Here is a 16,696-nt window from a genome sequence, read left to right as displayed (position 1 = left end):
AATTGCTAATTGTTTTGCATTTCACACATTTCTCCATGGCTTAGTTCACTAAGCCCAAAAACACAAGACAACTACTTACAGCTTTTGTAAATATGTATCTAAACATAATACCAATACATGCACAGTAAGGGTCCTTTCATACAGGTGGACCAATCGGGTCTGCCTGTTAGTTTTTCAGGCTGACCCAATAGGACCTTCTAGTCTCCTCTATAGAGCAGCGGATGTCAACAGACACCCGCCGACATCCGATCTGCTAAAAACAGACGGATGGGGGCGGTGTGTGTATACATTGCAATGCGATATACAGTAAGGCTCTGTTCACATTTGGCATATGGGGCAACAGTCACGGTAAAATCGTGCAAAAAGAATCACGGGATGAGCGTGTCCCAAAAGAAGCTCATGTACTTCTTTTGGCAACAGGCATTTGGGGCACTATTGAAATTGATGGGCAATGCATCGGGAACGCACGGGTGTCCTGCGATTTGCCGCTATTGCAAATTGTGCCAATTTGGAACGCGGAGATGTGAACGGAGCAGAGCGATCATGTCTCATGTGCTGTATAGAGGAATTCTCTTCTGACAGGAGAAAGAGCACAACACAGCGCACCTCTTCCTGGCTCTTTCCTCTCTCTGCTCCAGCCTCCCGTCTCCTTGTCCCAGTTTTGGGTGGGGAAAGGAGCCCAGCGGCGGCCGGCCAGGCTCAACATCCAAGGAACGGCCTGGGCCCTCAGTGCCTCTCACCCAGCAGCTAAAAGCCGGCAGGAGGGGGAGAAACCAGCTTTCAGTTGCTGGGTGAGAGACACGGAGGGCATTGTTCTGTCATCGTTACTTCTCTGCTCCACTAATTCTCCTGTTGTCTGGGCCCCCTGTGTACCAGAATATGAAATTTGGGGTAACAAACACTAATGCCTCGTACACACGATCGTAATTTCCGATGAAGTCAGATGGAATTTTTTTATCGGATATTCCGACCGTGTGTATGCCCCATCGAACTTTTTCCGTCGAAAATTCCGACGGACTTAGAAAGAGAACATGTTCTCTTTTTTTTCCAATGGAAATTCCATTTATCTGTATGGAACTCTGACTGGGAAAAAAAACATGCATGCTCAGAATCAAGTCGACGCATGCTCGGAGGCATTGAACTTCATTTTTCTCAGCTCGTCGTACGCGTTGTACGTCACCGCGTTTTTGACGGGTCAGAATTTGGTGTGACTGTGTGTATGCAAGACAGCTTTAGTGGAATTCCGTCGAAAAATCCGTCAGAGTTTATGCCGACGGAAAAAACGATCGTGTGTACAGGGCATAACTTTTCCATTATCCATATTTTTCCATTAACAGCGGTAAAAAAAAAAATGTTTTTGGCACGATTGCTTTCATTTTAAGATAAGATGCTTCTAAAATATTTTGTCAGCTGCTATAGATTGACATTTCTAAAGAATGTGTTAACTGTATTCATCTACATTGAAAAGGAATTTGGTGTAGTCATGATCTTGATCAGCCAGCTCCTATCTTGTCTTTCCATATGCTACTCATGTGACACATAGAACTGCCACCACCTTCCAAAGTTATGTTACAAGTTCTTATGTTTTGGTTAGTTTAAAAATCTTTCATCAGATCCTTAAACATTGGGTACAGTCTGACTTTTTTTGGTAATGAAGTAACGCTTTCTGTGCCGCCTACATCATCACACAGCTGTAGTGTCCAGTGACTTAAACCATGTGAATTAATGTGGAGTTATTTTGATGTATTTTAGCAAAGCATATTACAAGAGAGAAAATAAATGTCTATGACTTGGACAAAGTGAATAAGGCCATAGGATGCGTATTGTCTTTCTGCCTTGGCAGCAAATAGATTTTGCCTCTAATAAATAGATTAGTGCTGTTGGCACATTATTGGCAGGGAATGAGTTAACTTGCAGTCCCCAGTAAGACTCTGTGATCTGAATAGTTTGGTTACCATGGAAGGAGCGAAAGCAGCTTAGGAAAGAGGGGCAGTCAGGAGTGTTTCTTTGTTTAAATCTATTCTTGCGCTCCCCTTTTCTGTATATTGTTCTCACAACTCTTTTCACTTTTAGAAGGCCTTTTCTCATGGCTGGTTGTACTCCAAACCAAACAGCACTCGCTACCATCAGTAGGAAACTTTTTTTCAGCTTTTTATTTTTCCAATTTTATGGGTAACTTCAAAATTTTAATTCAAATAAAAGCATTTTCTAGTATAATTTTGTATCGAATGTACCTTCTAACCACAAAACAAAGCGGGGAAATAAGCAGGGATTTCAAATCCTTTGAGCACTACACTGGCTGCGTGGGCACTGACAACTCATTCCCTACAGAGGTAAGTACAGTGTGGACCTGGGGGTAGGGTGGGTAAGAGTGTACGGTTTGCATTATTGTTTGAAAAGGTCAACTTACACTTTAAAGGATCTATGATGTTCCCACTCCTGCAGCCTCTTGCTGATTCCCCAGGCCCCACCCCCCATCATTGCAAAAGCAGGCTGGGGATCTTCTCCCCGTCCCGCTGTCACAATTCAAAAAGGCTCACATAGCCGCTTAATTCATTCACAGAGATCTGTGAATAAATGAACTACAAGTACCGACAGGCTTTGCAGCTGACGGTTTGTTGTTCTCAATGAACTGCCAGGGCGCTAGTGGGCGCTCTACATAGTTCATTGAGTCTTACTGTCATTGTGTAACTGCTTGCTTATTTGAGGTTTGAGCAGACAGATACACATCTGCAGGAACCTGAGATTGAACAAATGTGCATTTTTTTTTTTTTTTTTTTTAGTAGGGTAAACTTTATCTTTTAAATGAATCGCTTGACTTGCAGCAATCTTTACTTGACAGTGAAAGTGGCATACATTAAGTATGCTGATCATTTCCACTAGTCTACTAAACAATATAAAAAAATAAAAAACACCTCCACCTGCCTTGATCAGACTTTGGTTGGCATCAGAACTGCTCTTCTCACCATATGAGTCATATAACCAAATGGGCTATTTCAGCTTGAATCCCTACTCTGGGAAAAATCTTCCTACCACCCCTACTCATCTAAGTCCCCTGTCCAAATCTAACACTGTCATGCCCCACCGAGACAGCCATTCCTCTCCACTTCCCTCCGCTGAAACCAGCCTTCTATTTGGCTCTGACATTGACCCTAAGGCCGCGTACACACGGTCGGACAAAACCGATGAGAATGGACCGAGGTTCAGTTACATCGGTCCAAACCGACCGTGTGTATAGCCCATCGGACTGTTGTCCTTCGGTCCAAAATTTTAAAACATGCTTTAAAATCGAACCGATGACCCGCTGCCCGATCTGTCCAAACCGATGGTTAGTACAGAAAGCATCTGTTCAAACCCACGCATGCTCAGAATCAAGTCGACGCATGCTTGGAAGCATTGAACTTCGTTTTATTCAGCACGTTGTGTGTTTGACGTCACCGCGTTCTGACCCGATCCGTTTTTGGAACGATGGTGTGTACGCACATCAGGCCACTTCAGCGGTGAACCAATGGAAATGGCCCGTCGGACCATTCTAATCGGTTTGGAACGACCGTGTGTACGCGGCCTAAGAGGATCCCGCCACTGGCCATCCAATAGGAAGTGTCTGTGTTGGGTAACAGAAAAAGTAAACAAGAGAAGAAGGCTCAAGGCTGAAGCAGCAAATTGAAACTCTAGGAAAACAATTTTTAATGCCTCAGATTAAATAAGTTGGCTCTAATATTCTAGGTCCAGGTGACTGTTGCTTACTGTAAATGATAGTTTAATTCATGCTGAACTACCTGTGCCAAGCATTTGTGCCAGATTTGAAAGCTGCTATTGAATAGAAACTATGGATCTGTCGATCAACAGCCAGGCGGACCCAATGAGATAACTAGTCTCTTAATCCAGTATGGACACTCCAACCTCTGTGCTAAGCACTGACAGATTCATATGCCTCTCTGACAGGTACATGAATTGTGCTCTAGCACTGACAGTTTTGTTGTGGCACCCCAACAGAATTCTTAAAGTGGAGGTTCACCTAAAAATAAACTTTTAACATTGCATTTATGAGATTAATGACAATTAGAATCGGCTGTTTTTAAAAAAAAAATACGTCCGTATATACCGTTTCCTATATGTGTTCTCACTGCCGCTTCCGGGTATGATGGTCTGGGCGTTCCTGAATTGATTGACAGGCATCCGACCGACGCATACATTGCGTCACGAGATGCCGAAAGAAGCCGAATGTCGGTGCGCAGGCGCCATATAGAGCCACACCGACGTTCGGCTTCTTTCGGCATCTCGTGACGCACTGTATGCGTCGGTCGGATGCCTGTCAATCAATTAGGAACGCCCAGCCCTGACCATCATACCCGGAAGCGGCGGTGAGAACACATATAGGAAACAGTATGTACGGACGTATTTTTAAAAAAAAAAACAGCCGATTCTGATTGTCATTAATCTCATAAATGCAATGTTAAAAGTTTATTTTTAGGTGAACCTCCACTTTAATGGCTTCTACGACACCCTTTATGAATTCCCCCTACATAACTCTATATCATACACCCAACACTTCTGGTTCCACAGTTGACCCAGGGACATAAAGGAATGATTTGTATAGCTCTGCCATTTTTTTCTAAATTAGAGATAAACCCATTGATTGGTGATTTCTATTAAAAATTAAGAAAATTTGTGGACACAGTTGGTTACAAACTGGGTTGCAAAGTCTGTGTGACAGGTTTACAGTGTATTTGCAACTAGATTTGTTACTAAAGATGACACATTTTCTCTTTATGCTAAGTATTTGATACAATGTTTTTGGCATCATTCCATAGCAGTATGCTACCACATTTAGTTAGGTCCATATATATTTGGACACAGGCACAATTTTCATACTTTTGGCGCTGTATGGCACAAGAATAAAATTAAAATTAAACAATCTAAATTCTTTTGAAGTGCAGACTTCCAGCTTTAATTCAAGGGGTTGAACATAAATATCAAGTACAACTTTTAGTAACTGCAACCATTTTTATACACAGCCCCCCATTTTCAAGGGCTCAAATGTAATTGAACAAATGAATATAATCCATAAATAAAATATTACATTTTAATATTTTGTTGAGGATCTTTTACTGGCAATGACTACCTGAAGTCTGGAATTCATGGACATTACGAAAGGCTGGGTTTCCTCCTTTCTGATGCTTTGTCAGGGTTCTAACTGCAGCCACCTTCAGTTCTTTTGTTTGTGGGTCTTTCTGCCTTTAGTTTTTCCCTTCAGCAAGTGAAATGCATGCTCGATTGGATTGAGATCAGGCGATTGACTCGGCCAGTGAGTATTTCACTTATTTTACTTCAAAAGCTCCTGGATTGCTTTTGCAGTGAGTTTTGGATCATTGTCCAGCTGTACTGTGAAGCACCGTCCAATCAACTTCGCTGCATTTAGCTGAATCTGGGCCGACAGTATAGAATTCCTCAGGCTGCTCCTGTCTTGTCACATCATCAATAAACACCAATGACCCAGTGCCACTGGAAGCCATGTATGCCCATGCCATCAAATGATGTTGTTTGCTTTGCTCTCCACACTTCTTTCTTCCCATCATTCTGGTACAGATTAATCTTGGTTTTATCTGTCCAAAGAATGCTTTTCCAGAACTGGTCTGACTCTTTTTAGATGTTTTTTTGGCAAAGTCGAATCTGGCTTTTCTATTCTTCAGACTTTCAAATGGTTTACACCTTTTGGGGAACCCTCTGTATTTGCTCTTGTGAAGTCTTCTTTTGATTGTAGACTTTGACAATGATACGCCCATTTCTTGGAGAGTGTCCTTCACTTGTCTGGATGTTGTGAATGGGTTTCTCTTTACCGTAAAGAGGCTCCTGCGATCACCCACCACTGTTGTCTTCCGTGGACATCCAGTCCTTTTTATGTTGCCTAAGCTCACCAGTGCTTTCTTCTTTCCTGAGAATGTACCAAACTATTGATTTGGCAATTCCTAATGTTGCTGCTATCTCTCTGATGGAATTGTTTTGTTTTTGAAGCCTTACAATGGCCTGTGTCACTTGCATGGACAGCACCTTTGAACGCATGGTGTAGATTCACAGCAATGCTAATACCACACTTAGAAATAATGAAGGAGTAGCCCACACCTGGCCATGAAACAGATTGTGATTCGATTGCCCAATTCCTTTTGTAATTGGACAGTTTTTACTTTGGGAATTACGACTGTAATTCTCAAACCCTTTCTCCCATTTGGATTTCAGCTCATATTCATTACATACAGTATCTCGCAAGTGAGTTGACACTCACATTTTTGTAAATATTTTATTCTATCTTTTCATGTGAGAACACTGAAGAAGTGACACTTTACTGTGTAAAGTAGTGAGTGTACAGCTTGTATAACAGTGTAAATGTGCTGTCCCCTCAAAATAACTCAACGCACAGCCATTAATGTCTAAACCGCTGGCAACAAAAATGAGTAAACTCCTAAGTAAAAATATCCAAATTAAACCCAAAGTGTCAATATTTTGTGTGGCCACCATTATTTTGCAGCACTGCCTTAACCGTCTTGGGCATGGAGTTCACCAGAGCTTCACAGGTTGCCACTGGAGTCCTTTTCCACTCCATGATGACATCACGGATCTGGTGGATATTAGAGACCAGATCTGTTTGAGGATGCCCCACAGATGCTCAATAGGGTTTAGATCTGGAGAGATGCTTGGCTAGTCCATCATCTTTACCCTCAGCTTCTTTAGCAAGGCAGTGGTTGTCTTGGAGGTGTGTTTGGGGTCGTTATGTTGGAATACTGCCCTGTGGCCCAGTCTCCGAACGGAGGGGATTATGCTCTGCTTCAGTAGGTCACAGTACATGTTGGCATTCATGGTTCCCTCAATGAACTGTAGCTCCCCAGTGTCGGCAGCACTCATGCAGCGCCAGACCATGACACTCCCACCACCATGCTTGACTGTAGGCAAGACAAACTTGTCTTTGTACTCCTCACCTGGTTGCTGCCATAAACACTTAACACCATCTGAACCAAATAAGTTTATCTTGATCGCATCAGACCACAGAACATGGTTCCAGTAATGCAAGTCGTTAGTCTGCTTGTCTTCAGCAAACTGTTTGCAGGCTTTCTTGTGCACCATCTTTAGAAGAGGCTTCCTTCTGGTACGACAGCCATGCAGGCCAATTTGATGCAGTGTGCGGCGTATGGTCTGAGCAATGACAGGCTGCACCCCCCACCCCTTCAACCTCTGCAGCAATGCTGGCAGCACTCATATGTCTGTTTCCCAAAGACAACCTCTGGATATGACGCTAAGCATGTGCTCTCAACATCTTTGGTCGACCATGGCGAAACCTGTTCTGAGTGGAACCTGTCCTGTTAAACCGCTATATGGTCTTGGCCACGGTGCTGCACCTCAGTTTTCAGGGTCTTGGTAATCTTCTTATAGCCTATGCCATCTTTATGTAGAGCAACAATTCGTTTTTTCAGATCCTCAGAGTTATTTGCCATGAGGTGCCATGTTGAACTTCCAGTGACCGTATGAGAGAGTGAGAGCGATTAACACTAAATATAACACACCTGCTCCCCATTCACACCTGAGACCTTGTAACACTAATGAGTCACATGACACAGAGGAGGGAAAATGGCTAATTGGGCCCAATTTGGACATTTTTAATTAGTGGTGTACTCACATTTTTTGCCAGCGGTTTAGACATTAATGGCCGTGTGTTGTTATTTTGAGGGGACAGCAAATTGACACCGTTATACAAGCTGTACACTCGCTACTTTACATTGTAGCAAAGTGTCATTTCTTCAGTACTGTGGCATGAAAAGATAGAATAAAATATTTACAAAAATGTGAGGGGTGTACTCAATTTTGTGAGATACTGTAACTATAGCTTGAAAATGTTTTGTTAAATACCTGAAACAAACTAAAATTGTGTTTTGTGTCAAAATATATATGGACCATATTCCCCAGAGTGAGATGGCCCCAACACATTTTATAATATACTTTTTGAACACTAGATATACTCTGTGATTAATTTCATTTAAAGAAGATCTATGGCCACAGCCTACTCTTTCATTTTACAACCTCAGCATTGTTATAACAATACAATCAATAATTATATTTGACAATCCAATATGAGATTACTTGAAAAATTTAGTTATCACAATGTTTTTGCTTTTGATGATATTTTAAGGTCCCACATCATTTATAAATGATGCCTTTTTTACTCTTTGTTTGTGAGAAATATTTTAGGGCATGGCGCTCTTTGCCAGACATAGATAAAATAAATGTAATAAAACAAACAGCCTTCGCTTTGTATAGCTTGTTTGAATTGCATCATTGAAGTGAGGATGGAGTTGACTAACAAGTTGTTTTACAAGTGTGATTTGAATAAGTCACTTGGCTTTCAAACATACCAGTCATTGTAATGTACCTATTCCTGCATCTCCTCCTCTTTCTGCCCTCTCACATCTTCTCACATCTCTTTTGCCTTTCAAGAGCCACCTGTAGGCCAAAATGCTTAATGAGTTGTCATGAACTCTACGCACAATGCATCGCCTTGTTTAATTTTACATCTAGCGCAGCTGCTTGTGTTTAACACCTAACAATTATGTTGTTAACTTCTGGAGACCAGTTGCTTTGTCACTACGTTTAACAAGTTTTATTCTTAAGTATATATATATTTTAAATTATTCATTTTAGGTGTGTGTGTGTATATATAATTATTATTATTTTTATTAAATTTTATTTATTTTTAAGCATTTTTTTATTACAGCTTTGGTGTAAATACAGAGTCTTGTTTATTGAAATGCCAATGAATCTGCTTCTAACACTGCCTTTCTTTTGTGCTTTTCAGAATACAAAGGAGTCAATGGGGAGAGAAAGAGGAGATGGTGTATGGCTAGTGACTGCACTAAACTGACAGGATATCACCCAGGCACAGCTATGCTTGCTCACAAGCCTCGATAAGCTGCACATGTTTTTGGGAGGAGGGAGCTGCTGCTCTTACCTTACTCCAGCTGCAGACTTCTCACGACGGACGGACGGACGCAGGCTTGCAATGTGAATCAGACCAACACGCCACAAGAGCCCAGGGAGACGACAAGGTTTGGTCTTTCTTGTGCACTGTGAGTACTAGGCAAGAGAAACAAGAAGCCAGATTGGATTAAAATGCCATCCAAAGGGAAATATCTAATAAAGGACAATGAGGATTGGATTATTACACATTCGCTTTACGAAAAGTATCAATGCATCAACCAGCACTATCCACTGCTGCTCATTTTGCTCTTTGTGGTTGTGGCTGCCTGTGTGACTCTAGTTGTTCTTTTCTTCACAATCAGTAAAGTGAGTATAGTTTTTTTTTTTTAATTCTCTAATTTCTGTGACTCAATTGAACTGTTCGTAACGCTTATGTTGCCACAGCTAAAATATCATGTTTCATTACTAAATCAATCTCTTACATGAGCCGTATATAATTTTTCCTTTGTATTTTAGGGTTAAACCTATGGTTAGTAAAGTATGAAGGTAACACCTTCCGTTTGAACATACTAGTTATCTGACTGCTATGCTCATCCTTTAACTTCAATCCAGTCACCAAAGTTAGATTTTCCAACTTGTTCTATGTGTGTATATCTTAGAAAGTATTGAAGCCTTCGGATCAAAATGAGAACCAGGCAGCTAAGATTTCATGAAGAGAGGCCAGCAACGGAAGCTTATGCCGCGTACACACGATCATTTTTCGGGTTGTAAAAAACGACATTTTTCAGCCTCTAGAAAAAACAATGTTTTTTTCAACTTCATCATTAAAACGACGTTGCCTACTCACGATAGTGAAAAAAAATGCTCTAGCAAAGCGCGGTGACGTACAACAAGTACAACGGCACTATAAAGGTTAAGTTCCATGCGGATGACGCCACCTTTGGGGCTGCTTTTGCTGATTTCGAGTTTGTAAAAGACGATTCGCACTTTTCTGTCTGTTACAGCATGATGAATGAGCTTACTCCATTACGAATGGTAGTTTTACCAGAACGAGCGCTCCCATCTCATAACTTCTGAGCATGCGCGGGTTTTTCACGTCGTTAAAGCCCACACACGATAATTTTTTACAACCCGAAAAACGACATTGTTTAAAACTTTGATAAAAAATAGAGCATGTTTGAATTTTTGTTTTGTCGTTTTTCAGAACCCGAAAAATGCTCTGAAGCCCACACACGATCATTTTAAATGACATTTTTAAAAAACTACGTTTTTTACAACCCGAAAAATGATCGTGTGTATGCGGCATGAGATGTGTCTCCTCACAGGTTTCCTTTAAAGTGAATGTAATTTTTTAGTGCATATTTTCAGTTGTAATTTTTGAGTTAGTATCAGTGGCAGCCCGTCCATTAGGGGCGCTTCATCGCCGCCCCCTCTATCCATGTCCGCCACCCCCTATTCATGCATCTGACCCCTTTCAGGATGCCAGGCGCATGAATTACAGTGGCGGGGGTGCTTTTTTGAATCACCTTATTAGAGCCAGAGGCTCATATAGGCTTCAAAATAGGATGGGCTAGTGGCGCAGAGCATTGTGCTACGATCTCACCCAGGTGTTAGAACAGCGAATGAATATTAGCTGTTGAAACACTGATCCTCAATCCGGCCCAATCAGAAGCAGGTCCTGTTTTCCGATTGGCTGAAAAGAGAAGAATCCCAATTAACTACGTGGAGAGCAGGGGAAGCCACCAAGCAGGGGAAGCCGCCAGTGAAGACCAGGAGAAGCGCTGCCCACCATAGATGAGGTTAAAATTCCAGACCTGACCGACCAGGGGGTGGTACTGTTTGCCGCCCCCCCCAAGTAAAATTACCACCGACCACCACCACAATCTTGTTCACACCAGGTGCTTTGAGGCTACACTGGCAGCCAATTTCAGTGCAGCCCCAAAGCAAGGACAAGGCAAAATAATGATTGCTCACACCACAGTGTTTCTGTGATGTTTGCTGAAAGAAAGTATTGCACGCAGTACTTTTTTTCAGTGTAGTGGGTTGGAACGTAAACTACTGCATCACAATGCCTCCATGGTAAAAAGGACTGCATTGATATGTCACTTGTTACATTTCAATAAAGTTCTTTGGAAAAACAAAACAAAACAATTGTTCCTGGAAGCCATGTGAAGTGTGGCTCACTGGTGTGAACGAGCCCCAAGAAAAAGTACAGTACTTACTGAGCCAGCTAATTGAAAGCTTGAAGTCATGAAGTATGGAGACTGTCAATTCTGACCTATCCCTCTTAATATACTAGTTTGTTGGCAGACATGTTGCTCCAGTGGCTTTAGTATTTTCTATGTCACTGACTTAGAATGACTATACAGATTTGATTCTGTTTTTCTTGAGCTTTATGCTTGTCAATTTTAGTAATGGTAGGGCTGGTTCAGTTGTGAAAGTGTCCAAATAATAGAGCAGCCTTTTTTGGACCTTTTCACCCTAGAAGAGACATGGAAATAGTTTTCAGGTCTTGGGGAACACACACCTGCCAAAATCAATTCATCATTGTCAGTGGAAAAAATTCCTTTACATTGTTGGTCAGTGGGAAGCATGCCCTTCCTTACAGTGGTGGTCAGAAATCCACCCTTAAGCTGTTAACATGACACCATTTTCTTGTTCAATTTCCTTTAGATTTACCTTCAACCATGTAGTGCAAGTGCCTGCCTAATTGTACACAATTGGAAAGTGTTTGGATTTGACCTTATATGGTTTTGGTAAATCTAATGGGGTGGGCAACTACATTGCAAATGTGGTTCAATGTAGAACATTTTTGAATAATGCATTTGGGTGGCAAAAATATGATTGCAATCTACTCACTAGGGGGTAAACCTCTGGGGAAATCTAGGATGGAAAAGGACCTGGGGGTCCTATTAGATGACAGGCACAGCAATGGCATGCAATGCCAAGCTGCTTCAAGCAAAGCAAACAGAATATTGGCATGCATTAAAAAAGGGAACAACTCCAGAGATAAAACGATAATTGTCCCACTCTACAGGACTCTGGTCCGGCCGCACCCGGAGTATGCTGTCCTGTTCTGAGCAAACAGTCCTCAGGAAGGATGTGTTGGAACTGGAGAGAGTCCAGAGAAGGGCAACAAAACAAATAAAGGGTCTGGAGGACCTTAGTTATGAGGAAAGGTTAGGAGCACTGAACTTGTTCTCTCTAGAGAGGAGACACTTGAGAAGGGGATATGATTTCAATGTACAATACCGTACTGGTGACCCCACAATAGGGATAAAACTTTTCAGCAAAACGGAATTTAAAATAAGTCACGCGGCCATTCACTAAAATTAGAAGAAATGTGGTTTAACCTTAAACTGCGTAGAGGGTTCTTTACTGTAAGAGCGGCAAGGATGTGAAATTCTCTTCCACAGGCAGGGAGCATCGATAATTTAAAAAAACTATTAGATAAGCACCTGAACGACCACAACATACAGGGATATACAATGTAATACTGACATTAACATCACACACATAGGTTGGACTTGATGGACTTGTGTCTATTTTCAACCTTGCCTACTATGTATGGGAAAATATCATGTGTAGCCAGCTTTACAGACCGCTAAAATGAACTTGGTGTTATACAACTGACTTTGCCAAGTGGTGTTGGTTCTGGAGCTACACAGGCACCATCAAACTGGAAGTCAATCAGCCACAGCTCAAGAACTTCTAGTAACCTTTGGAGGATTCCTAGGGTTTGCCCAGAACCTTGGTTGAGGGAGACTGTACAAAGGCTGTGTGGGAAGCACAGATATGCTGGAACGTCTCTGTGAACAATTATTGTTCTGTATCCTTCTAATGACCTAAAAAATCAGTAATTTCACCAAGGACTAATGGAATGGGATCATAGGCATTATGTTAATATCTACAAACATGCATAGAGAAAACAAACAAACCCACACCATAACCAATTAACCAGAAAATAACTTTATTCAAAAGATCCATTTTAATATTTACATGTAATCATTAACTGTTGGATAATATTGGCCACGGCCTTGTTCATTGGTTTTCAAAAAATTCATAACATATCAATCTTACTTTGCATAAATCTGAATAAATCATCAATCACCAACAATTTTAACTCAGCCACTCAGACTCGAGTTGAATACCGACAATTTAACCATTTAAATTAAACCTCCCCTTCATAAACCTGAAGGGAGCTACCACATGAACAGGCCGCGACAAAAAAAAAAAAAAAAGGGGGGGGGTAGGGTGGGGAGTTCACCTGTAAAATGTTGTGTGAGGGTGGCCCAGACCCAGGCCCAAATGGGCCTTAAATAGGCCAGTACCAGGTTCTGGAAAAATCTCCCAGAACCACCTGACTATCCTGACCAATCCCTGTGGGCCAGAACCCTCTCCAGAACTTTCCTACACACCTGACCCAAATTAACAACCCTGCTACCTTACCTGCAAAAACACCTTTCTGTTATCCTTAAATAACCCTGCTGAACTAAAAAACCCCAGCACCTGCAGCTTTGCTCTAAACTAAACCTAATAACTATACCTAAACTAAACCTAGTCCCATGCCATGAACCCATGAGGAAAGGGGGGCCTAAGCGGCTATCCCTTTCAACTCCCATTCTGCTACATAGATAATTGTGTAAGTATACGGAACAAACTGATTTCTGGCAGAAGGGTCCTCTACAAGGCTTCTGCAGCCTCACTCTAAAAAGATTCTAAAAAGCTTGAGTTGCACCATTGCTTATCGGCTACCATTCACGTTCCTTCCCTGCTAACCCCCAAAACTCACTTATGACACAATTGAAGATCTAGTCTCTGAGTCAGAAAGAGCACCCTACAGCTGCATGAGAAAGCATGGGTCGTTGGCTTTCCACCCAGCACCAGCTTGTAAGTGCGATGAGAAATATTCAGTTTGTTGATAAGAATGAAGGGGGCTTTTTTGTAAGTAGGTGTGGGCATCAGTCAGTCTTTTTTTTTAGCCTTGGATGAGAAGTCGTAGGGGTAGATCATCACTGATGGGCAGTGTCCATGGAGGTAGGCAGCATTCCACTGGCCACTGCAAAAAATCCATTCCAAATCTGTAGCAATGCTGAGACTGAGTGACAGAAACTAATAGATGCTGTTCAACCCTGTGCAATAATAGCTTACTGCTCAGTTGCAGTTAATCACTTAGTCTACAATTCAGACCACTCATAATTGAGATATTTTAATGGTGCCAACCATGCCATAATAAAAAATAGTGCTTGTCATTATGAGATGTTAGTTCTGTCTGAATAAATGAGTGACTGTGCAGAGCAGAAGGCAGTGTGCTAGTACAGGGGTCTCCATACTTTTCAAGCAAAGGGCCAGTTTATGGCCTTTCAGACTTCAGGAGGGCCGGATCGGGTATAAAAATGCCCCAAGGCCAAGCATCAGTGAGAATAAACATGGCCCCGGGGGTTGGTGGGCAGTAGGAGGAGGAATAGTGCTCCATCATTGCTATTAGTCTAAGAAATAGTGCCCCATTGTTGGTGCCATTGGGAGGAATAGTGCCTCATATCATTGGAAGCAATACTGCCCCAAGGCCCCGATGAAGGCTAGCAAAGGGCTACAACTGGCCCTCGGGCCGCAGTTTGGAGACCCCTGTGCTAGTAGCTAGTTTCAGGTTACCATGGTCCATTTAGAAAATGTGTTACCACAGGGTCACTTTTACCCAATAACCCACCTGTAAAAAGAACGAACATACCTACCTTTTGCAGCCGCTTGTATTTTGAAAAGGTATTGCAGTTCTGAACATAGCTGCTGCAAGTATTTCAAGCTTCAGAGTGACAAAGGAGCTGGTCTGGGGCCACATCAACATACAAGGTAGCAAGTATTTCTACAAACACTGAAGTGTAAAATACATGAGCCTGTGGGGAGGGGAGAAGCAGTGGCTTTTTCAGTAATCTATCTACCGGAAAGGTAAGTATATTCACACTTTTTTTTTTTACAGGTTACCCATTGGGTAAAAGTGACCCTGTAGTGCCAGAGTTTTGCTAGTGGGAGAACAATGGTCTTTGCTAACATATGATGAGTATGTAACAATCTTTTGTAACGTCATGCTATAGGGAATCTCTTGTAATGTTATTGCAGGTAAGGTCAGCTACCTACAATGCCTATTTGTGTATATCTACATTTACATTTTTCATACAGTTCTTAAAGATGGACCCCCACCGTATTTCTTCTGGGGGATCACAGGTGTGCCAGTCTGACAGTGACTGCTAGTAAATGGAATTTTATATTGAATCTTAATTCTTAGTTGGAAAACAGCTGAGGGTAATAAAAAAAGAAAAAGAAAAGTAAAAGTCAATACTTAAGATTTGTTAACACTTGTGGCAGCGATCGTTTTTTAGAGGACATCTGACAGGTGGCTGGGAGGCTCTGTCGCCTACTCATCACCTGTCTTAACTCCTTTAAACCTCCAGCACTGGTTGCAGGGTGGTTGTGGCATGGCCCCATTCACTTGAATGGGTCGCATTTGGTGGTGGTACTGCCTATGAATTAATTGGGAGAATATTTTGGAGAATATCTGCATTAATGTTAAAATAAGTACCAATCCAGTAACTGTGTGATGCACAAGCCTCATGAAGTAAACAAACTTTATTTTCCTTCCACCTTAATTAGTCTCACACACTTCCCCCTCCCTGACACTGCAGCTCCCAGGTAAGGGGTTGTGGGGGAGAGGAAGGATGGTAGGTCAGCAACAGAGACCACGCTATCAATCCAGAAAGCAGTGGGCAGGACTAGGCGCTACAGGTTTGTGAAATGGCAGTAACAATGGTGATAGCCACACTCCCTGCAATATTTTTTCATCCCACTGTAGTGCAAGCAGTAACAACCTATTTGAGAGTTGTAACTGCTCGTCATTCAGGAGCAGTGCAGAATCATTATTGCACAATCACTGGAAGCTGCATTAGGTGGACTTCACTGCAGGCTCAACAGGTATTTTTGGGGATTTGCAGGGGACTATGGGACAGTGCACACTAGAATGCATGCGGTTTTGCACAATATCGTGCTTTCCATTTTTGACAGCCCAATCATTTCAAAGGACTGCTATATGCATGGGAGTGCACAAAAAAATGCATCAGGTATGACTGTGGTACCATGAATTTTGGTGCCTGCAAATGCACCTCATCTGCTCGATGCGTTTGGGGTGCCATTAACAATCTACACATCTAACAAGGGCAGCAGGTTTCAGTGTATAATCCTCCTGAGAGAAAACCATAAGAGCAGCATTTTTTTTTTTTTTTACGGAATGCCATAGTTTACATTTAAAGGCTAGATTCACATAAAAAAAATAATAATAATTCAGGTAAAAAAAAAAGTGTATTTGTTTTTCTTTTCTAAGGAGCCAGCAGAGCATTGCACCCATGATCAGCAGAGTGTGTGTGAAATATCAGGCTCCTGCAGACTCTCAGCATAGCAGTCTGCTCATACGGGCAGGCAGTTACCATAGAGCAGGCAGAGACTCACTGTTTTCAAATTGTGACAGTGGGTTTGGGACAAGGATCCCCCTGTCCGCTGTCACAAAGGGGGATCAGTTACTGGAGCTATATGCGGATGTAACATGTTATAAAGGGTGAACCTATAGTAAAGGCTGAATGCAATACGAGGTGTGTCAAAAAGCGTCACCTAGCGTAGAGTACACATGACTGTCAGGGTAAACCCGCTGCAGGCAGTCAAATGTAGTCAGTGTGAGAGGTAGGGTCAC

The 16,696-nt window shown here is 42.0% G+C and overlaps 1 protein-coding gene across 2 annotated transcripts in view; it reads left to right on the top strand.

The window, feature by feature from the left end:
• The window catches only part of ADCY7 (adenylate cyclase 7), a 336,616-nt gene that overhangs the window by 86,450 nt on the left and 233,470 nt on the right, over positions 1 to 16,696 (top strand). For both annotated transcript variants that reach the window (XM_040328713.1, XM_040328712.1), the window contains one exon: positions 8,843 to 9,330. In XM_040328713.1, coding sequence (XP_040184647.1) covers positions 9,157 to 9,330 — 174 coding nt within the window. In that variant the 5' untranslated portion in view covers positions 8,843 to 9,156. The remainder of the gene's footprint in view (positions 1 to 8,842; positions 9,331 to 16,696) is intronic.

Source organism: Rana temporaria, chromosome 11 (assembly GCF_905171775.1).
Source record: "Rana temporaria chromosome 11, aRanTem1.1, whole genome shotgun sequence".
Taxonomy (NCBI): Eukaryota; Metazoa; Chordata; class Amphibia; order Anura; family Ranidae; genus Rana; species Rana temporaria.
This window is presented reverse-complemented; position numbering and strand designations above follow the sequence as displayed.